General features: G+C 36.3%; 2 protein-coding genes across 2 annotated transcripts; one reads left to right on the top strand and one right to left on the bottom strand.

Annotated features, from left to right (window-relative positions):
• Positions 1-8,665: 8,665 nt before the first annotated feature.
• Positions 8,666-9,601, bottom strand: LOC143643533 (olfactory receptor 52E2-like). Its single transcript, XM_077112151.1, has one exon. The coding sequence runs from the start codon at positions 9,599-9,601 to the stop codon at positions 8,666-8,668; it is 936 nt and encodes a 311-aa protein (XP_076968266.1).
• An 11,157-nt stretch (positions 9,602-20,758) lies between these two features.
• On the top strand, positions 20,759-21,712 carry LOC143643534 (olfactory receptor 52E2-like). The gene has a single exon (XM_077112152.1). It carries the CDS (start codon positions 20,759-20,761, stop codon positions 21,710-21,712), a length of 954 nt encoding a protein of 317 aa, XP_076968267.1.
• The last annotated feature ends 4,460 nt before the right edge of the window (positions 21,713-26,172 follow it).

A 26,172-nucleotide genomic window follows, 5' to 3' on the forward strand; every position in this document is an offset into this window, starting at 1 on the left:
GGTACAATAAATAAGTTGGTTTGTTGTCTCATACCTAAAATTTGTCTTTGGGCAAATGGTTAACAATTCTTAAGACTCTGCTTCCTATCATTAACTAAGAGCTTGCTTTGGGCTCAGATTTTACAAGCTGTTATGGTTGGGTGAAAGTCCAAATGGTTTTGGGAATTTAAGGAAATTTTTGTCCCTGGAAGTTTGCAGCTCTGCATTAGTTCCTTTGGAGCTACATAAGAAACAAAGACTTTCAGTTGTCTGTTAACTCTTTCAGAGCTGAATAGGAAACCAGGGACTTACAGTTGTCCTAGTTTATCCTGCTTTGAGAGCAGCAACACTAAGATTAACAGCTGACAATTCAACCAAAAATAGAAGCCAGAACACAATAAAATAACATTTTCAAAGATCTGAGAGAAAAAAAACTAAAAATATTTAATTAAAAATTCTATCATCTCATGTTGCTTTCTGTAGAAACAGAGCTCGAAGGATATTAAGGAATGATGAGAAAGGAAGAAAGAAAGAAAGAAAGACACAGACGGGCTCAGGGGGTCTGAAGCTTGAGTTTACTTCAGACAGACTTCAGACAACTTTATTCTCAACCAGATCCTTGTTATACACCACAGGATGTCAATAGATATGCAGGCATTTCCTGAGGGAGCAAGATTTTTATCTCACAGTGTTCTTCATACTTAACATAACTGTTTGGGTAAATAAACATTCTCTTCCTCCCAGACTGCTCTACATAACAATTGCCACAGTTTACCGCTGCCATCCCAAGGCCAGCAGCTTGCAACAAATTCTGCAGGTCTTGCTTTAAACTCTTGGCTTCTACATTTCCCCCTTTTTATTTTATAAGCCGAGGAAAACAAGAATCACCTTTTTAGGGTGACTATAAACAGAGGTGACCGCGCCTGTCTTAGGTTGCCCTTAGGCTCTGAAGGGTCTTACCCATCATTGGCTGCCAGTCAAACTCTCTGACTTTGATTCACAAGAATCATATTGTTATAAGCAGAGGTGGCCAGCGCCTGTCTTAGGTTGCCCTTAGGCTCTGAAGGGTCTTACCCGTCATTGGCTGCCAGTCAAGCTCTCTGACTTTGATTCAGTGAGTTTTTGCAAGAATCACCTTTTTCTTTGTTGTTAAACACAGCTGAGGAGGAAGCAAAGTATAAACAGCCCCAAACCTAAGATTTTTTAGCTCTTGGGTAAGTGATTGTGTAACATTGCTTCCATAGGCTATATGTAGATTATTCTAATTTACATTCTAATACCCCTTTTTTGTAATTCTAAGATATCAGGACTTAAACTATCTGAAAGCCTTAAAAGATGCCTATTCCCTTTTCCCATTCTATTTCAAACAAGCCATATGTTAAAAGAGGGTAATACAAAAACTACTCTTATTCCTTTTACACTTTAAACTTTGTAAAAAATTTAAATTATACATTTGATCTCCAATATGAACCAATGTCATTTCTGTATCATTTAGTCCATTATTAGTTTGCTCATCAATGAGATTCTCTATGCCACAGTTCATTGGTGTTTTTCTAACAATGCTGCATCTGTATAGTTTGTTGCAATGCGGTTTCAGCGACTGCAGCCACTGTGATGCTTCCAATGATTCCAATGACAGATGCAATAATGAATCCAATTAGTCTATTAGTCCTTTTTAGATATTCTTTTGCCAAATGGATCAGTATATGTGTTTCTGGAGAGGATTGCAAAGATCTTGACATCTGCACCGGCAGCCAAATACCTCTTCTCCTTGCTGCTATAATCATCTCATTTTCCTGCAACATAAATGCTTGGGTACAAGGGAATAGAGAATAATTTTCACAATTAGAAGTTTGATTTCTTATATGCATATGAACTTTAACAAGTATATATGGATCTCTAATACATATTTGTATATAGTGCTTACGGCTGCTATTTAAAAAGAAGTTATAGTTAATAGAATTGGCTATAAAAATTGGTCTCAGTCCTAGAAAAATTTTCTGTCAATTTCTTTCACTAATGCTATATTTATCATCCCATGAATTTGGCACAAATTATCCTCCATGAATTAAACCCTGATTTAGCTTCCCTGCCCATATAGTCTCAGTTATCTTCAAGTTAGAGATGGGTGACCCCACAGGGGCTGCATCTCTTACAATTCCATAAGAATCATTAATTATGATAACTGCTTAATCCATATGACATAACTGTCATCTATTCCAACTTTCTTTCCCATATAACAGGCAAGTATCCTTTGTATCCATAGATTTACGCATATAGGTCTTTCTAAAAATGGAATTAAATTTGACACCAGCTTTCTTTTTATTGGACCTAGGAATCTTAAACTTGTATTCAGATTATTTTGGTAAAGTTGAATTGGCCCATGTTAGGGCCCACAGATAATCCCAGTAAGTATAAATATGTCCCTGTCCTTCAGCAATCAAAATTGTATGTCCTATAGTATACATTACCCATTTAGTTATTTTTGTCCAGGTTGATATGTCTGGGTTTTATTCTCTCCGAGGGAATCCAAACTGAAGTTCTGTCATCTGCAATGACAAGAGCAAATCCCCTACCCCACACCTTTACCATTCCTGGTTTCCATAAATCATCTTTAACGTCTTTCCAATAGATTGGCTGCAGCTGCAATTCTGTTTGGGTTGTATCATTTTTCTTTCCCAAATTACTAAAATGTTGTTCTGCAGGAGTCTGTGATGAATTATCATAAATGTTTAAAATATTTAGAGTAAACAATGCCTTGCTAATTGATCTTTAGGAGTACTTATTTTCATAACATCATCCTCCTGATCATCATCTCCCCCTTTTTGTTTTAAAAGCATAGACTTTAGCGTCCGGTTTGCTTGTTCAATAATTCCTTGCCCTGAGGGATTGTGTGGAATTCCTGTGATATGAGTAATATTAAAAGTAGTACAAAATTTATGAAATTGTTTTCCTGTATAAGCAGGACCATTGTCCGTTTTAATAGATTGAGGGCACTCCATAACAGCAAAAGCATTAAGTAAATGTGATTGAACATGGCAAAAACGATCTCCAGATTGTGTGGTAGCCCAGATGAAATGAGAACAAGTGTCTATGATAACATGTACATATTGCATTTTACTAAAATGTGAAATACGAGTAACATCCATTTGCTATAATTCATTTGCTTTTTGACCTCTAGGATTAATCCCTGATGCAAATGGAGTGCATTTAAAGGCCCACAGGTTTGACAAGTCCTAACAATGTCCTGAGCTTGCTGTTTAAAAAGGATGGAAATTTCTTTCACAGCCCTTTGCTATTGATATGAGTCAATTTGTGAAATGTTGTGGGATTTTGCATTACCTCCATAAGAGTATCTGCTTGCTGATTTTGTAATGATAAAGGACCTGGAAGATTGGTTTGAGCTCTTTATATGCATGATAAAAAGGGGAGTAATTCAGCTTTTGACTAATGTTTGTGAATGTAAAAACATTCAGGACAATTCATTTCTTTTAAACAAAGAACCCATCTCAATGTGAGTAACTGTTTGGTAAATATATTCAAAATCAGAAACAATATCAAGATATTGTGGAAAACTTTGCAATACTTGAATTACAGCTGCTAATTCAGTACGCTGGGCTGAGGTATAAGGCATTTTCTAACTTGTTTTCCACTGGGGTGACATATGCAGCCTTCCCATTAATATTATCATTGGTAAAGACAGTAATAGCTAGCGGGGAAGCTGGAACTATTTTAGACAAAATCCATTGCGTTCATTTTTAAAAATTGTAAAAGTTTTGACATAGCAAATGATTATTCATTTGTCCTTTAAAGTCACTTAATGCTATTTGCCTGTTGGGGACAGGAGGCTAGCCTAAGATGGCGACTGGGCTAACATGGCCACCCTGGCTGATGCAACAGCACCTACTTAGTACAACAAGGTTCTTCACGGAAATAGGTTCCCGCCGGGACCTTCCCGCCGGCGCGAATTCCCCACCAATTATCTAACCAGTCTTTCCTGCCGGCGCGAACTCCCTCCTATCATAATGCTCCACATACCCTACTTCCCCTCCCAAGCTGGTATATATACACCCAGCTTGGTTAATAAAATTTGCAGCTTGATCAGAATCCTGTCTTGCTGTCCTTCTTGCGTCTCTCTGTCCCATCGCCATTCTTCCCTCAGCAGGTGGCGGACCCCGTTGACTGTCCTGCGGGTCAGGACATTTGCCAAGAGGTATTGAAAATATATAGACTTTGAACCTCATCCTTTGTGAGATCACACACTATGCAATTAGGGATCATGACCTCTTAATTGATAATATCTTTGGTGACCTTTGACTATTAAAGAAATAATCTTTTGCAAATATGTATTTAAACATTTTTGTCAATTGTTTGGTAAAAAAATCCATTTTAAAAACCGTCTTGCTAAAATAGGCCTGTGGGAGATTGCAAGGTAAAGAAAATAATAAAATCAACAGGCTTTTTTAGATCTATTTGAACAAGCTGTCCTTTCTGAATGCATTGTTCAATTAATTGTAACTCTCATTCAGCTGCAGCTGTTAACTGCCTTTTGCTTAATAAGTTAAAATCTCCTTGTAAAATATCAAACAAGTTTTGTAACATATAATTAGGAATCCCTAAAGTGGCAGGTAGCAAAAATGAAAGCAGGGTGTCAATAGTGACATGTACCCATAGTAAATGACCAGATTTTTAAAATTGAATTCATTGGATTGATTAAAAAGGAATGCAAGAATGTGGATTCTTTATAATTGGTTGTGCATTTTTGCTAATTTTAAATTTATTTCATGCAGTTTTTATGATATTTTATCACAATAGTGGCAAAATTCTGATTTGCTTACATGACCAGGCCCAGTTGGGTCCTCTGGGAACTGGCTAGGGACCAAGAGGAGCTTCCTGGGACCTAGATATCTTTATTAAAGTACACCTCCTTCTGGGGGGATAGCCAGTCCTCCCAGCTAAAGTGGACATTTTAACTATTTCTTACCAAGGTCATGTGATAGCAACATCAGTTACATGTAATGGTAACATTAGGTGAACAAAAAAGACTCCACAAGTACATTTTTTCCTTGCATTCAACCCTCAAATCTGATCTGCTTCCACTATAAGTCATGGTTATCTTGGGATAAATTTAGTTTATACATATATAGTTTATATAAACACTGGACAAAGCATTAAAGTACTTTGGCTTAAAGGAATTTAGGTATTTAAATGATTTGAATATTATTTAGTCAGTAATAGATTCATTTATAGTAATAGTACTTAGATTAATAGATTAAGCCACCTGGTTTAGGGCAAGAAGCAGTTTTTGCCAGTATGATGATACCCAGGAGAAAATCTGTATTTTTTATACAGATAATAACATGATAAAAGTTAACATAAGTTATTTTGATAAAACAGACTCTTTCTAACTAATTATTTAGAATTTTTTTTATATCCTTTCATTAGAACAGGCTAAAAGTCCAAGAAAACATTGTCATTTTAGACTCATTAAATCTTTCTTGATTTTAACCATAATTTCTATTTTTATAAACCCTCAGCACTTATTATATTAGTTTAGGCTTTGTCCTATATTTTTCTCGCTTAGTAACGGTTATTCATTTTAGGATAAAACTATTCTGTTTTCCTTTTAATAAAAATACATCTTTCATATTTTTCATACTTAAATCATTGCTTTGAACAAATATTTTACCACATATGTAATTATCATCAAAATTAAATTTGTTAGAATAATGTTAAATATTTAAAATACTTTAATATTTCAAATATGCATTAACTATCAATATATAGTTTTTAACAAGAATTTTTAGTTTTAAAGTTCTTAAAATATATTTCTCTTTTCAAACATGAATAGGAGCTAAACTCATGGCCAGTTTCCAAATTGCTGTTTATTGAGGATTTAAGTTAACAAAAGGAGATGGGGTTGCCGTTCCCATTCTGAGTCATAGGACTTTACCTGTAGTATTGGTATAAATCTCATAGAATAATCATTCAGACTAAACAAAGGTAACCTAACAGAATACCTTGAGTCAGAACTACAATCCCAAACTGCACACCCTGTTGGGGACCAACCTGCCACAGGAACCATCAATGAGCACTGACCCCCATTTGGTATGGCACCTTTCTCACTGAATACTTTCTGACTCAGGTGTACATGAATCCCTATATAAAGGCAGCCCATCAAGAACAAGCCCAGAAACCAATCTTTCTTTATCCTGCTCTGCCAAAGGCACAGCAAAGAAGCAATTTTTAAAATCTATCATAATAAATCAGTTCTTAGAAATTACAACTGGTGTGGGCAAGCCAGGCTGCAATGACTCCATAGGCTGAACCACAGTATCAACTTTTGATCAGTCAACATTCTCCATTTTTCTGACCTCCCTCCTGCAATAAATATTGGAGAATTCCAAGAACCACGAGACTCCTCTAAATATCCTGCTCCAAACTGTTCCCAAATCAACCGAGTCAGAGCCTCAAACCTCTCTACAGATAAGGGCTACTGCTCAACTCAAAAAGGCCCGCCTGTAGTATTTGTGGTGGATGTCCCTGGAGCATCTCCTCATTTTATGCTTTAAGAGTTCCCTTATTAGGTCCCTGTTTGGGCACCAATTGCCGAGTCTGGCTCAAGCAACTGTCGAAACAGGGTAAGAAGTGGTGGTGGGAGATTGAGAAGAAATACAACTTAGAGTTTAAGACAAAGCATGAGCCAGGTAGTTCATTGCCTGACTGAACACAATAACCAAATAGAAACAGGAATATTTTCCCCGTCTTATATTCACTGCAAAGCCTTCATAACGAATTTCCATTACTTAAGATTTAAAACATTATGGCCTTAAGGCTGAAACCAACAACAATGTTTTTGAATGAGCTCAAATAAGCTTACTAATTCAGATGTTTTAACAGGCACCCCAGTAGCTTTAACACACACACATACTCCGCCAGCCGCCTATTATGATTACCCGTTACCCTGATGATCCAAGGAAAATGCTTACTTTACCAATATGACTCGAGTGTTCTTCTATCGGCTGGACACACGTGCCTCTAATGAGACTTTTCCTTGGTTCCTTAATATTGATTTGGAGTCTTCTTCTTCGAGCCCCACGTTTGGGCACCAAATGTTGCTTTCTGTAGAAACAGAGCTCGAAGGATATTAAGGAATGATGAGAAAGAAAGGAAGAAAGAAAGAAAGAAAGAAAGACACAGACGGGCTCAGGGGGTCTGAAGCTTGAGTTTACTTCAGACAGACTTCAGACAACTTTAATATCTCAACCAGATCCTTGTTATATACCACAGGATGTCAATAGATATGCAGGCATTTCCTGAGGGAGCAAGATTTTTATCTCACAGTGTTCTTCATACTTAACATAACTGTTTGGGTAAATAAACATTCTCTTCCTCCCAGACTGCTCTACATAACAATCGCCACAGTTTACCGCTGCCATCCCGAGGCCAGCAGCTTGCAACAAATTCTGCAGGTCTTGCTTTAAACTCTTGGCTTCTACAATCTCAAAATAACCTTAAAAATAAGATGAATTAAGGACTTTTTAGACAAAAATTAACTCATCATGAGAAAATATTCATCAAATTAAGTGTCAAAGTTTAATATTCAAGGATGAGCAAAATTACTAAATATGGAAGTTTGGAGATGCAGGAAAAAATGAATAGCAATGATAATAATAAATGTGAGAACATTTAAATGAATATTCGTTTTACATAATAACCATAACGTGCATAAAATTTAAATATTATAAGGTGAAGTAAAATGTATTAAAGCATATGTCAGAAAGTGAGGAAATTGACTATAAATGCTCTAAAATCATTTCAGTACCACAAAGAATGAACGCTGTCAATTTACATTAGACTTTGAAAAGTTGTGTTGTCATATCTAGAGCAAAATCTAAATTAATTATAAAATGATATATAAAATCAAAGCAAATGGGGCATACAATAGTAATGAAAAACTGATCTAAAATAAAATAATTGTGAAAAGTTCACTTCTTAGGAGGAAGTAATAGTCATAAACATAAGTAAATTAAAGAAAAATGATAGCAATTAGGCTGTATGTGCCAAATGTGCATAAACTAAGTAGTCTATTTAAAAGACTAAAATTGTGAGATTCCTTTAAACAGCAATTCTATGCTTTTTGTAAGGAGGGACAAGCTTAACTACAGTGGTATAAAAAGGTTGAAAGTAAAAAGATGAGTACTTTTAAAATAAATTTGCTGCTAATTTTAAACCATATGAGTTCCACAAATTCAGGGAATGTGCTAATCACCATGGTATTCCCAGCATTCTGCAATTCTAAAAACAGATATTCAGAAAATGAACTTAGTTGTATTGGGAAAAGAAGAAACACCATGAAACATCAACTAAGCTTGCAAAAAATACATGCCTTCAAATCTGTGGACACAAAATCACTAACCATATATCAAAAATAATATGGACAAATGACATTACCTGGTAAAATTATATTATAAAGAAATTAAGGAGAAAGAAAGAGAATAAAGCAAAAAGTATTCAGAAGTGGGGTGAAAAACAAGCACGAATTCAGTGCACTGAAATTTTCAAAAAGGAGACAATACAAAGACACATTTGAATAAAATTTATATGAAAAGGGATTTCTCTGCCTAATGATTTATAAAATTGCATATTTAAACTCGTGTATTAGGTGTTTTTCCTATTCTATTCTTTATTTCTGTAATAACATTTTCTTCACACGGTCATATATCTGCTTGGTTCTGACTCCATATATGATAGGGTTGAGCATTGGTGGCACTATGACATAAAGATTGGCCAGAAGTATGTGGATGTAGCGGGGGACATTCTGGCCAAAGCGATGTGTCATGAAGGAAAAGAGGGAAGGTGTATAGAAGGTAAGAATTACAAAAACATGTGACCCACATGTGCTAAGGGACTTGAGACGGGCATCATGGGAAGAAAGACGGAAAACAGCACAGAGTATCTGAACATAAGAAAGAAAAATGGCTATAATGTCAAATACCAGATTGCAAATAGCACCTAAGCCATAAATAATATTGATCTTGATACTGGCACAGGCCAAACGAGCAAGTCCCATATGCTCACAATAGGTATGGGGGATGACATGATTCCCACAGAAGGGCAATCGCAGTATGAGAAACACAAATGGAAGAGCAAAGATAAATGACCTCACTAATACACCTAGACCAATCACAGAAACAACCTTGTTGGTGAGGACAGTGCTATATCTGAGTGGGTTGCAGATGGCCACATAGCGGTCATAAGCCATTGCTAAGAGGACTGCTGACTCCATAAGTGTGAAATTGTGAATGAAAATCATCTGGGTCAGGCAGGCATCAAAGATGACCTCTCTAAGATTGAACCAGAAGATACCGAGCATTTTAGGGATGGTAGCTGAGGAGAGGCCCAAGTCAATGGTGGCCAACATGGCCAGGAAGTAGAACATAGGCTGGTGCAGGCTGCTCTCGGCCTGGATCACAAAGAGAATGGTGATGTTTCCAACTAGTGCAATCACGTACACAGCAAAAAAGGGAAAGCCGATCCAGATGTGATGTGTTTCCAATCCAGGGATTCCCAGCAGCAAGAAGGAGGGGGGATGGAACTGTGTGTCATTGGAAAAGAACATCCTCTTTGGTAATGCATAAATCCACAGTCCTTAGAAATGTATGCTCAGAATAGCTGCAGGACACCTGATAGAATCTTGCAGTTTTGAAGACCTAAAAGTAATACAAGAATGTCATACAGTTTGTACAATACTCTTCTACAGATAATTCTATCAGCTTAAAATGCACTGTGTACAGAGCAGTATAAAGAAGTAACTTTCCAAGTTAGGCCAAGGAGGAACTTATAAGTGAATTGAAATAAAGCATTTTATATGGTACTTTCTCCTGTTAGTGTTCTATAGTATTTATCACTCATATCAGAATAAAAATTTGCTTTAATACTAACTTATTAGTTACCTTCTCTCATTATCACCACTTTCACTAACAGAATCTGCCTTTAATTATTACTAATTTAAGGTTCTCCCAGCCCTAAAAATAGTGATGACTATGATAATTCCACTTCATTGAATGATAACATACAGGAATCAATAACTATCCAATAAACACAGATTCATCAAAATTTAAGTAAAAATACTAAAATCAATTAAAAAGGATTAAAATTCAATAATTTGTTACAAAAAAGGGAATAGTAGTAAAAACAGTTTTTTACAAATTTTACCAAACAATTACCAACTACCAAGGTACTGCCTACAATTTGCAGTGCTTTATGTCAGGACCTTGCAAAATTCTTCTCTAGTATTTACAAACACCCTCTAAGGAGAACATTGATTTTAATAAGTGATCTTAGTTTCATTGTGTTTAAGAGAATTGCCAGGTGTTTAAAATGCTTTTAATGGAAAATCTGGGAAATGAAGCTGGGGAGGAAATTAAAGAATGGAAATAGAGAAATAAATGTTACATATTCTGGAAACTAAACGCACACACACAATGCCCTCTATCCCCTATTACAGAAGCCCACAGTATCTTTTAAAGGTAGCAGCATTCAACTGAATAAAATATATTAATATCTCTAGTTCATAGCTGAGGTAGGCATGACTTTAGGAGATCAATACTAAGAGAAGAAAGATAAAATTAAGAGCATTGGAAAGCAGAAGTACGATGATCCAAACATTTTCAAAGTTACCTAAACGCTTTTCATATCTATTCACACACCATCCTTTTAGCATTTGAAAGGGGAATACTTCAAAAGCATTTATTCATTCATGTGTGCAATTATTTTGTAGTAAAATAAAAGGTTCTGATCATGTGAAGACTCCAGAGCAGCAAAGCTAACCATGACCTCAAGTTCAGCAAGAAATACCAAGGTAAAGAGGAGCACCATTATAAAGGAAACAGAATGAAGGAAAAGAATGTCTGTGATAATCAGGTTAGGAGCAATACAAAATGGACAGAAATGTGAAGGGAGGCAAAACAAAGAATAGGAGACATTATTAGCAGTAGATACTCTGTAGTAGTTTGAATAGGAATAGAGGCTATTTCCATTATGTTTTGGTCTTGTAATGGAATTGTGGACACTCTTAAAAGGTGGGGGCAATGGATAATAGTAAGGATGGAAATCGGATTCACTTGGGAAGGAAAATTTTTCAGTGAAACCCATGGGTGAAAACGAGCAAAAACAAAACAAGACAATTTTTTTGAAATTTAGACCTCTGCAATCATGTATGCTAAAAACACCTTTATATGAACCTGAGCAATTGTTATGAAACTGATATTTAAAGGAGACAGATATCCCAGAATAAATGCATAAGATCAGAATTTTCAGGAATATGTTCATTTGTTTTAAATTGTAATACCCCACCCCATAGTGAAATAAGTTCTACTTCAGTTTTGGTATTTAAACATGTAATAAAGTCTTAAAAATTATCCAGAGGGGAAAAAAAAGGTATCCAGAGAGAGGAAACTCTCAATATTATGAGACATTATAATTTAAACTCACACAACACTTCTTAGTAGCAAGTTCTACTGGTTCCCTATAAATGTCACCATTAGCTCAAGCCTAATATTTATGACTCTAACATTATAGAGTAGCATTTTTGTAGGTCCTAGAAAACTAAATGCTATGGAATTCAATTATTCTGATTTTCTTTCTACTTCTCTACCTTAAACTTCCTAGTCTTCTTTGGAGTATTGTCTTGTGATCATTCACTAAATACTGGTGATTATTAACCTTTAGCTTCAGCACCAGTTCTTTCTCTATGGAAAATCTCACCGATATCCATTGTTTCAATTGTTATCTTTATATTGAAGATTATTAAATATTGTCTCCAGCCCCCAGTACCATTTCTGAGTTTCATATTCACATCTATAAATTCCTTCAATAATTTTAATCACATTTTCATGAAATATCACAAATTAAAAATATCTAAAAGGGCATTCCTGACAGATTTCACCAGACTGAAACCATAAACTTAATCTTCCTTAGCTTTCGTCTGTCTCAGTAAATGTTAGTACCATTCAGTGATTTGGTCAATTTAGCAATCTGTGAATCATCTTTTTCCCTTTTCCATCCATTTAAAGAAAAATATTATTGATTCTATGTCTAAAAATATTAAATACATTATCTTTGTCACCATTCTATTGGGACTAGTTTAAACCATCATCATTTATTGGGTGGATTACAGCACAGTATTTTATATTATTTAAGAGTGGGAGCTCTGTAGTCAGAACAGTTGGGTGAAACCTAAATTCACTATTTGCTCTATTACCATAAAAAGTGTACAAGGATTACTTATTGCCTGTTTCCTCTTACAAGTAATTTAACATCTGTATACCTCAGTTTGTTCATCTATAAAATATGTGATAAAAGTAAATAGCTCTAAAATTTATCATTAATAATAATTTTTTAAAAAATAAATATTTTGAAACACTTTGAACCATGCTCCAAACCAGTATATTATCCAATATTCCTTAGATAGCAGGCAGGCAAATTTTTCTAAAATGCATGCTAAATGTATTTGGGCTCAAAGCCATAACTGCTTTTACTAGAATATATGACTCTTCCTAATTGTGATCTTATTCTTTCCCTAAGCTTCAGACCTTAGTTTTCTTCCCCAGAAATGCATCCCTTGTCTCTTCCCATTATAGTCTATAGCTACTTTTTACCTTTGTCTGTCAAGTCGTCTAGGAATAAGTAGTAATGAGCTTGTAAGCCAGGAGACAAGGAAGATTCACCTGTCTGAGGACCAGGATGGAATGCTGTATTGGTTTTTTCTGTCTCCTCAGGCTTTATGAGGATAGGACTCTTTGCCTGGGTGGAGCTTTCAAAAGAAAATTCCCTAAGGCCAGGTGCCTAAAGGACACAAAGTCTCTGTGGATCTAGTCTAGATTTAATCCTGAGTCAAGCAGAGGAAGCCATTGGGGAGTCCTGGTTTCTTAGGAAATGAAGGCAGATAAGTGAGGTTTATTGAGTAACTTGTGAGTTTCCAAGAACCTTTTGTTCTCTTGCTCTAGGTTGCAGCACATGATGATGGGTGGAGTTCATTCTTTCACCATCCCAGTCCATCCTTTAGGGAGACAGTATAATATTTTTGTTCAAGAATAAGGGCCCTTAAATCAAGCCATCTTTGCTCTACTTATGTCACTCTATCAGTTTACTAACTAAAGTGACATTGAGTTTGTTATTTAAACTCACAACTTTGTTTCATTTTATTTATTTTTTCAGTTACTCCCTTGTTTGTCTGCTCCACCCTACTGATCACCCCAAAATGCAATCATTTACTCTTTCTAATCTTTTTATTGACTTTTACTGTTGTGATTAAATTTTTATGTCTTACTAATATTGAAAAAGTAACAAAAAATCCATAATAGACTCCTATATACTCATCAGTAAGTTTTAGCAGATGCTAATACTTTGCCTAATTTGCTTCAGTTTTATTTTAACAGATAAAACTTTTCTTATCTGTTATTCTTTTTTTTTTCTCTTTTTTACTTATTACTTTCTGCATGCTTCCACTTGTGAATATCTTTTCCTGTGGTATTATCTACTACACTACTTCCAATCTGTATTGCTTGTTGTATTAGTCAGGGTTTCCTAGGAAATGGAACCAACAGGAGATACCTGTTCATAGGAGATTTTATAAGTGTCTCTCACAACAGGGAGGATGCATGAGTCCAAATTCCATAGGGCAGGCTGGATGCTCGCAACTCCAATGATGAATTCCCCAGGAGAGGCTGGCTGACTGAAGTGGAGAGAGATATTCTCTTTTCTGATTTCTCCCTTTGTAGCCTTCAACTGATTGAATTAAATGGACCTCATTGCTGAAAACACTCTCCTTAGTTCATTGTAGATGCACTCAAATATAGATGTAATCAAATTATTGATGATTTAAGTCCACGAAATGTCCTCACAGAAATGGTTAGTCCACTGCTTGCTTGACCAGGTATTTGGGCACCATCACCTGGCCAAGGTGACACAAACCTAACCATTACTTGCTGCCAATGATTTGGCATCTTTTATTATTTTTGCAATATAGCATTTTTTCTTAAAAAAGATATCCTATTCAATGCCCTCATCTCTTTCTTTTTTTGAAATCTGCATTCATGTGTAGACATTTTCATTCTATACTCTACTACTCTAAGAGCATTTTGTTTAATTTCCATCATTTACCCCTCTCTGATTTTCTATAGATTTTTTTTCTAACTCGTATTCAATTTTACTAATTTTCTTTTGATCTAAACGTATCTCTGGTTAAATTCATCTAAATGACTTTATCTTAAAATATTTTTGTCTAGTATTTCCTTCATTTTTGCTAGCATATCCAGAACTCTGCCAATATTTTAATGTGTAATTTTATGTACTTGATACAATATATAATTGATATATAAATATGTATCTAGATTTATATACAAACTATATACATCTAGTTTGTTTAAGAGAGCTGTTTTCTGCATGACCTGCACATCTTATTACATTGTTTGATGTTTCTCTTGGTTTCTGATCATGCTCTTTTGTCTCTTTTTTTATGGGTTATTTTTGAGGTCATGTAGACTTTGTATATTAAAAGTTATACAATATATATAAAGTTATATTTGGCCTAGAATGATGCTATAGTCCTTTAGAGACCTCTTATTTTTTGCTCTATTGTAGAGTAGTAGAAGATTCATCTCCTACACTCATGGGTCTCCTGACACCAAGGAACAAAATGAAAATAAAGACATTAATCTCAGGTGGTGGTAACTGTACTTGTTTGCCATGAAGAGCCAGAAGGCCAGAGAGGAATCTATCAGAAATTCAGGAAATCAGTGGAGAAGGAGGGGCTTGACTCTTCCACGATGTGATAACCAGGAATGAGCAATTGCAGCAGCCGCAGCCTGACAACACATGTTGTTGTACTTCCTGGCCAATGATTAGGGAAGTCTAGATTGGATAGCTGATGAGAAGAAGGAGAATAATATGAAAACTCCCTCAGACACATTGCAGCATGGGAAGTGCACATTACTTCATTAAATTTCTGCCTTTATTCTTGCAGTAGTTCCATTTCCATTTTGTTGCCACTTTGAAGAAATCTCTGGAACTCATTATAGTTGAACATTTTCAGGTGGTGGAATTTTGTTCACACACACACACACACACACACACACACACACAAGGGCAGACTCTTCTAAGATGTGCAGTAAAATGCTGCATAAAGAGAAATTAAGCATACAAGGGATGCATTATATCAGGCACCCTTCTTACATTATTTAATAGTTATTTCCTTATCTCTCCATTTTTCCACCCATGGCTGTAGCAACAAACTCTGCCTGGAGTCAATTTCACTTCACAAAACTGCAACCTGATGGTGCAAAACTTTATCCTTTGACTCACTCTGTTTCCATCTCCATTCATAGCTCTCTTCTCACACTGTTTGCCTTGCTTTTCATGACTCCCTGGTTAACGTTATCTTGGGACTCCACCCAGTACCTAAGCAAGAGCAATCAGAAAGTCTGGGGAAGAATGTATTGGTGGGTTGACATTTGATCCATTGAAGTCATTTACCACTGAGCAAAACACTCCCTTCCTCCAATTTTTATCCCTAAGTCCATCTCCAACCCCCATATATTATCCTGAGAAGAATTCTCAGAGGAGAGTCCCATTGACCAAGCAATCATTTGAATTTAGCTATTGCCAGCTCCTTAATCCCTGGTTGTCCTCTGAATACACCCCTTTTACCTTTGTAAACCATAATAAAGGAAAAACTAAGAAATCTTTCCCATCTTCTCCTTTTCTTTCTGTGGCAAGGGCATTTCTCCTTTGTGTATTATTTGAGACCAGATGAACTCACATTCATACTTTTCCTGCCATAGAAAATGAATGGATCCTCTTTTATCTGGTTTTGCTATGTCTTCTCTCCAAGGTCCATCATTAAATAATACAAAATTAATCAGATCAATGAGTTTTTGGATAAATTTAAACCATCTGGACAGTTTCATTTTCACAGTTGGTTAGGATAAAGAGACATGATACACTCAGGAACAAATCATATCATCTTCGATATGGTATAGATTAGATGTACTTTTATTCTTGTTTTATTAAAATTTGTCAATAGCAAGGCATTGGGAAGACAGAAAAAACTGGATAAAATTAAAAACTTCCATCTAAGCATTAAATGCATGAAGAGATGTGATCAAGAGTGAAGGACCAGAAACTGTTGATGAGAAAATAGCTTTAAGTCAGTACTTGAAGGATGCGCAAGATGCACAATGAAGATAGAATAATATCCTAGGACTAGTGAACTGCACAGGTATGAGAAAAAACTTGTCAATTGGATGCATTCAGATGAGGCCAGCTTTTGGGATATATTGGTTAGCTATTATTTCTTAGAGGAAGAAAAGGGAAATTATGTGTATAAACATACCAGCATCTGTAGAGTTTTTATTTTTCATAGAATAGATAGAGATTGCTGAAGCAAATTAACAAAGTATTAGGATGCTCCAAATTACTGATGGATATATAAGGATTGTGCCGGTTTGGGATACAGACTGTGCAACAGGACTAGATACAAAAACTCAAAAATGGACAGCACAATAATACCTAATTGTAAAGTAATCATGTTAAAACACTGAATGAAGCTGCATCTGAGCTATAGGGGTTTTTTTTGTTTTGTTTTGTTTTGTTTTTCTTTTTTTTTTACTATTATTAATACTTTTATTTCTTTTCTCTATATTAACATTTTATATCTTTTTCTGTTGTGTTGCTAGTTCCTCTAAACCGATGCAAATGTACTAAGAAACGATGATCATGAATCTATGTGATGATGTTAAAAATTACTGAGTGCATATGTAGAATGGTATGATTTCTAAATGTTGTGTTAATTTCTTTTTTTTTCTTTTCTTTCCGTTAATAAAAAAATAAAAAAATAAAAAAAATAAATAAAAAAAAATCTGTTATGTACCCCAGGAAAGACCATATTCTTTTCATTCATTCTTGTGGGGGCCAAATATTTTATGGGTGGGACCTTTTGGTAAGGCTATTTCAGTTGAGATGTGACCCAGCCCATTCAAGGTGGATCTTAATCTTTTACTGAAGTCCTTGTGGAGGCGATATAGAAGAATAAAAGCCCAGAGATATTAGAGAGAAATGCCCTAGGAGAAATAGGCAGGGACTCACAAAAGCTGAGAGAGAAAGCCATTGAAAACAGAACCCAGCAGAAAAGGAACAGCCATTGTCTCCATGTGCCTTCCCACCTGACAGAGGAACCCCGGCATTTTCTTCAGAGAAGGCATCTTCCTCTTGGTAACTTAATTTGGACAATTTCATGGCCTTAGAAATGCAAATTTATAACCTAGCAAATCCCCATTGAAAAAGCCAAACCATTTCAGGTATAAAGGATTCTGGCAGCTTTAGCAAACTGAAACAGGGATCTATTATATATTATTATTTATTTTACATATTAGAAACAAAGGTATTTAATCACAACAATAAAAGTCAACAAAAAAGATTAGAAAGAGTAAATGATCGTATTTTGAGATTAACCACGGGTAGCTATAAGGTGGAGCAGACAAACAAGGGTGAAACTGAAAAAATAAATAAAACAAAGTTGTGAGTTTCAGTAACAAACCCAATGTCACTTTAGTTAGTAAACTGATAGAGTGACATAAGTAGAGCAAAGATACTTAGACTCAAGGACCTGTATTCTTAAACAAAAAAATTATACTACCTCCCTAAATGATGGACTGGGATGGTGAGAGAATGAACTCCACCCATCATCATGTGTTGCAACCTAGAGCAAGAGAGAAAAAAGGTTCTTAGAATTACATATTACTCCATAAACCTCACTTGTCTATCTTCATTTCCTGAGGAACCAAGTCCCCCTAATTACTTCCTCTCCTTGGCTCAGTAACAGACTGAAGAGTAAATCTTCAGAAACTTTGTGTCCTTTAGGGAACTGGCCCTGGGGGATTTGCTTTTGAAAGCTCCACCCAGGCAGAGTCCTATCCTCATAAAGCCTGAGGAGACAGAAAAAAACGATATAGAATTCCATCCTGGTCCTCAGACTGGTGAGTCCTCCTTGTCTCCCACCTCATAGCTGCAGTCCAAGCCCATAATGATGGGCTGCAGGAAAGAGAAAGGACAGACAGGAATGGAAGGAAACAAGGGACACATCTCTAGGAAAGAAGACTAAGGCCTGAAGTGCCACAAGTCAGTGTTGGGACTGAAGGGAGGCAACGGGGAATTGAGAAAGAAACAGAAGAGACAAGATACAGTAAAAGCTGGGACCAGGTGGGACTCTGAGCTTGGATGGTGACTCAAAGACCCAGAGAGGTTCAGCACTGTTTATTTTATAGGGCTTGTGAGATAAAGAAAGTAAAAAATGTAACTAAAGAACCAGGAAGGGGGCAAGAGGAAGCAGGAGCTGAACCATCTGCTTCCTTTTGGCTGGATGAAGTCAAAATTCGTACCTTTCCCAAGGCCTCCTTCCACCACAGACTCAAGCAGCTTTGCAACACTTTGATCTTTTCAGGACATCAGGTACCTGTTCCCACAGACACAGCTTTGCTCTATCTCTGCAGCGAGCATGTGACCTCTGTCACATCTGCACCTGACACTGAAGCTTAGGAAATAAATAGGATTACAATTAAGAAGAGCCATCTAATATAGTAAAAGCAGTTGTATTTTAGTCCGAAAACATTGCGTGTACTTTAGAAAAATAAGTCTACTAAGAACATACTTAAGGATTATTTATCTTTATTATCTCTCTTTTATAGATGTATAAACTGAGGCATAGAAATATTAAATTACATGTGCAAAGTCGCACACCTTAAAGTAATAGTTGTTATTTGCTTTTCTTCAATATAGAACAGAAAAGTAGAAAGCTGGATTTAAACACAATTTGACTGCAGAGTTCATGCTCATAAACACTTGAAATCATCATGGTGTAATCAAAATAAGAAAAAATTGGGTTTGAACTAGTTTTCTTAAGATGTAGAAATGTTCTTATTTAAAGATATGGGAGAATTAGAATTAATAGCATTTTTTACATGTGTAGAGAGGGAAAGAGGTTGATGTCAAGATTACTGATTTAGTCAGTGCACTTTCTTAATGGAATGACAAAAGACAAACATCGCAATTTTTGTAATTTTGGCCTCTTTTTGTCTTCCAATCATTTTTACTGGCCTTCTGCATCACTCTGTCTATTTACTAACTGCTCAGACACTTCCCATTGTAGAATATAATTATCTGAGTTGAAAGATATAATTTTCCATTCATTTATATACAAACAAGAATTTAATATTATTTCTCCCTGTTGCAAAAATCCAGACTTGCAGCTTATTTTTCTGTTTCAGCAAATAGCTTTGCAAGCATCTAAAGTAAATCTCTATTTACTGATTATTTCAGTGTATGCTGAAAAAAGAAAAACTTGTTGTTCATGAATTTCTGAGAATAATGCTTAGTTTCCTGACCTAGGATATTTTTTTAGGAATAGAGGAAACTGTATTTCATAAAAGACAGAGTGCTATTGGCACTTGTACTGATAATTCACAGAAAATTTGTCCCCTGAGTAAATCCTTCTTCCATTGTTTGTGTTATCCACTGCCACAACTTTCTGAAGTACTCACTATTTTATTACAATGCCAGAACATTACAGAGAAAGCCTCTCTTCTGATAAAACTTTCTGAAAATGTCTCCTGCCAACAGTGTCTCCTGCCCTTAATATTGCTTCTTTGCAATATTTGCAAATGTTTAGCATTTCTTCCCAGAACTCCCTGTTTCCATATCCACAGTGCTTTGCTAGGACCATGAAATTTTTATCATAGGCATTCTTCTCCTTGACTTTGCTTCCCACATTTCATTGCCTAGAGAAGGCTCTAAGTGTCTTACAGAAAATGTGGACATGATTAGTTCTGCTCTGCTGGAATTCTCAAATGAGAAGGGATGATTAAAAGAGGGACTTTTCACTATTATGTGTAAGAGGGACACTTACACATAATAAATGACTGGATAGTTTGGAAATACTCCCCTAACAAATGATATAATTTAAAACATTTAAATGCTAACATTTAAAAAATAGTTTGGTGAACTTTAAAAATGATAGATTTGGTTTACTTTTAACAATTCAGTGCAGAAAATGTTTTCTTTTCTATCTAATCTTTTCTTTGAAATGTTTGCAATGGGTCTCACACCTTCAGAAGCACGATTGCTTCAGCTTTATATAAAGATTCTCTTATTTACACGGTTGTGAGTTTTAAAAGACGTTATAGGGTGCACAGGTAGTTCTGTGGTAGAATGTTTGCTTTGCATACAGTAGACCCGGGTTCAATTCCCATGCACCAAAAAAAAAAAAAAAAAAGACATTATGTGTTTCTGCAAATGCCTGTGTGGAGGTGGTGGAAGCTGCATACATAAGGCATGGGTGGGACATAATTTGTATTTTCCTTAACTCCCATTTAGTTGGTGACAATGATAAAAGGTAACAAATGAAGTAGATAATAAAGAAAAAATCTCAGCATAATGTTGTGATAAGGCTATTGTAAATTAACAGAAATATGCTAACACAGATAAATATGTGGAAGCCTCATTTTAATCCACTTCATACTATCTTCCAGAGTCATTGCATTGAGATATCATTCCTTTACAGTGCTCTCTATGAAATACATTTCTAATTGTGTAATGTAACTGAGGAAGAGAAGTATACTATTTTCCAACATTCTTATTTCTCCTTAGGTCTACAAAGCTGCAGATTGGGCTAGCAGACATTTAGTGAGGACCATGTACTTAGGTTTATGCCTTACCAAGCAGGATGGTCCTGTCCAATGACACTCAGTTCCATCCCTCCTCCTTCTTGCTGCTGGGAATCCCTGGATTGGAAACACATCACATCTGGATCGGCTTTCCCTTTTTTGCTGTGTACGTGATTGCACTAGTTGGAAACGTCACCATTCTCTTTGTGATCCAGGCCGAGAGCAGCCTGCACCAGCCTATGTTCTACTTCCTGGCCATGTTGGCCACCATTGACTTGGGCCTCTCCACAGCTACCATCCCTAAAATGCTCGGCATCTTCTGGTTTAACCTCAGGGAGATCATCTTTGATGCCTGCCTCACCCAGATGTTTTTCATTCACAATTTCACTGGCATGGAATCAGCAGTCCTCTTAGCAATGGCATATGACCGCTATGTGGCTATCTGCAACCCACTCAGATATAGTACCACCCTCACCAACAAGCTTGTTTCTGTGATTGGTCTAGGTGTATTAGTGAGGTCATTTATCTTTGCTCTTTCATTTGTGTTTCTCATACTGCGATTGCCCTTCTGTGGGAATCATGTCATCCCCCATACCTATTGTGAGCACATGGGACTTGCTCGTTTGGCCTGTGCCAGTATCAAGATCAATATTATTTATGGCTTAGGTGCTGTATCTATCCTTTTTTTGGACATTATAGCCATTTCTCTTTCCTATGTTCAGATACTCTGTGCTGTTTTCCGTCTTCCTTCCCGTGATGCCCGTCTCAAGTCCCTTAGCACATGTGGGTCACATGTTTTTGTAATTCTTGCCTTCTATACACCTTCCCTCTTTTCCTTTATGACACATCGCTTTGGCCAGAATGTCCCCCGCTACATCCACATACTTCTGGCCAATCTTTATGTCATAGTGCCACCAATGCTCAACCCTATCATATATGGAGTCAGAACCAAGCAGATATATGACCGTGTGAAGAAAATGTTATTACAGAAGAAAAGAATGGGAAAGGACTAACTGCTAATACATAAGAGATGGATGTATATTTTGGGAAGCACAATTTCTGATTATACTAGATATCAATGTGCTAGAGAGAAAGTCTTATTCATATTGGCTCCCATCTGCTAGTATTTCAATGAGTCAAAGTAGTAAAAACAGAAGCTTTCTTGTCCAATTCATATGGTCAGTGAGAGTCAATGGACCTGTTATATGTGATGCTCAATCACTAAAGCAGTAAATTTAAAGTAGGATTTAGAGTGTTTGTCAAGGTCTTTTAGGCATTTACCAAGTTATCTCATTCATATGGGTATTTCACATTTTTTTCTCTCCTTTATCACCAAGCCCCTCTTTCTGTTTCTCTCTTCTTACCTTGCATCCCCTTTCCCTCTCTACCTCCTGTTTTCTCTCTCTTTCCAGAAATGTTTAGTTTACCAAATTTTACTAACTTACTGAAAGTTACAGAAACAGAAATGTTGAAACTGAGATCCAAGTCCAAGTTCATTACCTCCCAAGCCTGTAATATCTTTTTCTGTATTTCCTGTTTTGAGACTGAGATACAATGCACTCATAAAGATTAACAGATTCATTCCCTTTTACATTCTAATGCCAAATCTAGATACAAATCACTGTGGATAGGTAATGGGAGTTTCATTGTAGTTGAAAAGTCAAAGAGTATTCATAAGAGAGGTATGTTGATGGAAAGTAGTTAAAAATGGTTTCAGTTGGGACATATGAATGATGGCATTTCTATTGGCCATTGGGAAGATTTTACTTTTAAGTCAGAAAATCTGGTGCTTTTTAAAGTTAGGGTACATTGAACATTTTTGAGAAAAAGCAATTTAATTATTATAGACCATAGGATGAGTAAAGCACAAGGCCAATAAATGATTGATCATACATGCAATGCTTATTTAGGAATGCATAACACAGACATATTTTTCAGAAATAATGTTACATATGTTTCAGAGCTCCTTCAAAGCCAATAAGATAAGAAATGCTTGGAAAGGAGAGAGAGGCTTAATCTTATTTGATAGCCATGATGCTTTAATATATTTTTGGTGACTACCATGGCATGGATAGAGAGAGATACACATACCAGATACAAAATTTCATAAATCTGCATTGTCACAAAATCTAATAAAATCAAGATGCAAATTTCACACATTAAGAGATTCGGTATAATTCACGTGAATAGGATATTTTGATATTATTTTAGTATTTCTCAATTCCTCTGTGACAGTGTGAGTGTGAGTGGAGATGTGTGAATAGAGAATTTGTGCCTCTACATCCATCCCTTTTTCCCAGATAATGGTATCTTTCCCAAGAGATTCTACAGTGTTAGTCCTAGCTCAGCCTGAGGATTTGGATTGGTATTCTTTTCAGGCAGGACTCTGAGTCTAAGTACTGATAGTATAAAACTTTCTTTCCTTGAGTAAGTAACCTAGAGCGCTCTGGGCCCATTCCTCCTAGAGGTATTTTCCATTCCAGGGTCGATGCAGATGGATGATGATGAGAGAATTCCAGTTGTTTCAAAGAGAAGGAACAGGCTTGCACTGAATTGCTTGAGCTAATAAAGTCTATCTCACTCCTGTGGAAAGGTTTCCTGACTGAAAAGGATCTCTATTGGATCATGGTAGAATACTTAAAACTTTAAAATGACCACTGAAGGAATTTGAAATTGTGGAATAAATCATAAACTCTACTTTTGGTAAGAATTGCACATTAGAGCATGGTTTTTCAGAGTAATAAAAATAGAGATTATCAGGAGACCAAAGATAAAGATGAGTTTTTAAAGTTGTTTATAAAAAGAGAGGCAAAGAAACATGAAGTCTGTAGATGGATGTTAAGTAGGGTTTTAAATGATCTACTGTCTAGAAATCTTTAATTTTTTTTTGGGGGGCGGGTGCATTGTCCAGTAATTGAACCCAGGTCTCCCACATGCAAAGCGAGCATTCTACCACTGAACCACCCATGCACCCTTTGGAAATATTTAATTTTTTAATGTCAGATAAAATACCTGTCAAATTTGGGAAGTTTCCCTTCTTAATTTTCTCTGGGTTCATTTAGCACCAAGACCTTTCCTTCTTTCTTCCTCTTTCCCTCACTCCCTCCCTCCCTTTATCCCTTCCTTGCCTACATACTTGCCTCATTCCTTCCTACCATCACTCCTTCATTTCTTTCTTCCTTATTTCTTTTATTTCCTCCTTCCTTCTCTTCCTATTTCCCTCTGCTCCTTCCATCTTTAATCCCATCTTCTCTTTCCTTGTTCTTTGCACATTAAAAAGAAAGACAGAAAGAAAGTAATATCACAGATGCAACACAATAAGTCTTAACCTAATTTTGACTACCAAAATTGTCTTGGGAAGCAGTTCTTTATTTCTCTCAGACTGAAGGGTAGAATTGTTTGATATCCTGGAATATTCCTAAAAATCTGGCAATCAGAAAAGCTGGGAGATTCTTTAACTTCTATCAAAATACCAGTAACAAAGTGATAGGCATTTCTCTCTTGGAGATGATTTCCAGTTTTAGTGTTTCCCCAAACTTGTGTAATTATTTTCAGTATCTGAGGTTCAGTGCAGGGTATCTATGGGGGTTTATAAGTAAACATAAAGAGAATGAATTAATGAAAGATCTCTCTTCATTTTGATTCTGATGTTCAGCTATGTATCAGCTTAAGAAATTTTTCTGGGTTTTGTTCATTCTACAACCTATGTAAGCCTATGTTTTGTATGAATTGTCATTTTCTGTGTCCATGTTCAGTGTATCTGCCTCTGTTTTTGAGTGTTAGTGTTTTTAAATAAGGTATATTTCTCTACAAAGACCATTTCAGTAAAAACATAAATATCCTTTACATTCTTATTTATTTAGTTAGTTATTTCAAGGTTTTGTATAGAGTAACAGCAATTGAATAGAAGATATTGTTTCCCACATCTTCAGGGGGAGACATATCACAAAGCTTATGTCCCTTTCACCTAAAGTTTATGCCTTCAACTGGCTTTGGAATAAATTTTTAGCAGTGGCTTTTCTAACAAGAAAAATAGAATTAAAAATCTAGTCTACCAGAGAAATTTCGATATAAGCATTGATAAATTGTCCCAGGTTGGGTTGTTTTCCTTTTAGAGGTGGTCAACTATTTTACTTCTCATCACTGGCAAGATGTTCCATACCAATACTATCACTTTCTACCTGGATAACTTTTTCCTTACAGGTACCTCGGGACTTGAGTCTTCTCAGGCTAAATTTCTCTGCTTTGTTACTTTGTTTCCTCATTGGCTTTGTTAGATAAGGCTGAAATTCTGCTGATCATATGGTTTGATTGAACTTTTCTACTTCCCGGCCATCTTCTTAAGTGATGTATCTGGGCCTCTTCAAATCCTCATTATTCCGAATGTTGAGGATCTTCTGGTTTGATGCACATTGTTCTAGTTTGCCAGCTGCTGGAATGGAACACAGCAGAGATGGATTGGCTTTCAATAAAAGGGGGTTTATTTAGTTAATACATAGTTCTTCAGAGGAAAGGCAGCTAACTTTCCACTAAGGTTCTTTCTTACATGGGAAGGCACAGGGCAATCTCTCTTGGCCTTTTTTCCAGGCCTCTTGGTTACAACAATTTTCCCTGGGGTGATTCCTTTCTGCATCTCTAAAGGCCTGGGCTGAGCTGTGAGTGCTGAGATGAGGTATGCTGAGCTGCTTGGGCTGTGCTACATTGAGCTCTCTCATTTAAACACCAGCCAATTAAATCAAACATCATTCATTGCAGCAGGCACACGACTACAGGTGTAATCGGCAATAGATGAGGTTCACAAACCATTGCTCCATGTCCACAGCAATGGAACTAGGCACCTTCACCTGGCCAGGTTGATGCCTGACTCTAACTACCACACACATGAAATTGATTTTGTAGCCTATGTGGCCCAGAAGTTTCTGATATACTCCTTCACAAGAATGGAATTTTCTGTTCTGCTTACTATGGCCTTTGACCCCTATATAACCATCTGTGTGCCACTCCACTACAAAACCACAAGGGATGCCAGGAATTGGGTATTATAGTGTGCCCAGTTCTGTACATGTTGTCCATTCCTACCTAATCCATCACATGCCCTTCTTTTAGGCTCAAATTGTTGCCTACTCCTAAAGTGAGCACATCAGCATCACCAATTTAACCTGTGACAGCAATGCTTCAATGCCACAATAGGATTTGGTGGCTCTGTTTCTTATTTTGGATGTGGCACTGATTAGAATCTCCTATGGCTACATCCTCCATGCTGTTTTCTTGTGTGTGTGTGTGTGTGTATGTGTGTGTGTTCACCCCATGCTGTTTGCTGAATCCCATCTCAAGATGCCTGCCATGAAGCACTGAGCATGTGCAGCTCACATGTTGGAATCCTGTGTTTTCTATACACACTTTCTCTTCTTCTTCATCACTCATTTAGCAAAAAAGTGCTCTATTACAACCACATTCCTGTTTGTGTGGCCAT

This window comes from Tamandua tetradactyla, chromosome 8, assembly GCF_023851605.1.
Source record: "Tamandua tetradactyla isolate mTamTet1 chromosome 8, mTamTet1.pri, whole genome shotgun sequence".
In the NCBI taxonomy this organism is placed as follows: domain Eukaryota; kingdom Metazoa; phylum Chordata; class Mammalia; order Pilosa; family Myrmecophagidae; genus Tamandua; species Tamandua tetradactyla.

Bases quoted from the DNA above. Each gene is read 5' to 3' on its own strand.
- LOC143643533 (XM_077112151.1), bottom strand. From the start codon at position 9,601: ATGTTCTTTTCCAATGACACACAGTTCCATCCCCCCTCCTTCTTGCTG.
- LOC143643534 (XM_077112152.1), top strand. From the start codon at position 20,759: ATGGTCCTGTCCAATGACACTCAGTTCCATCCCTCCTCCTTCTTGCTG.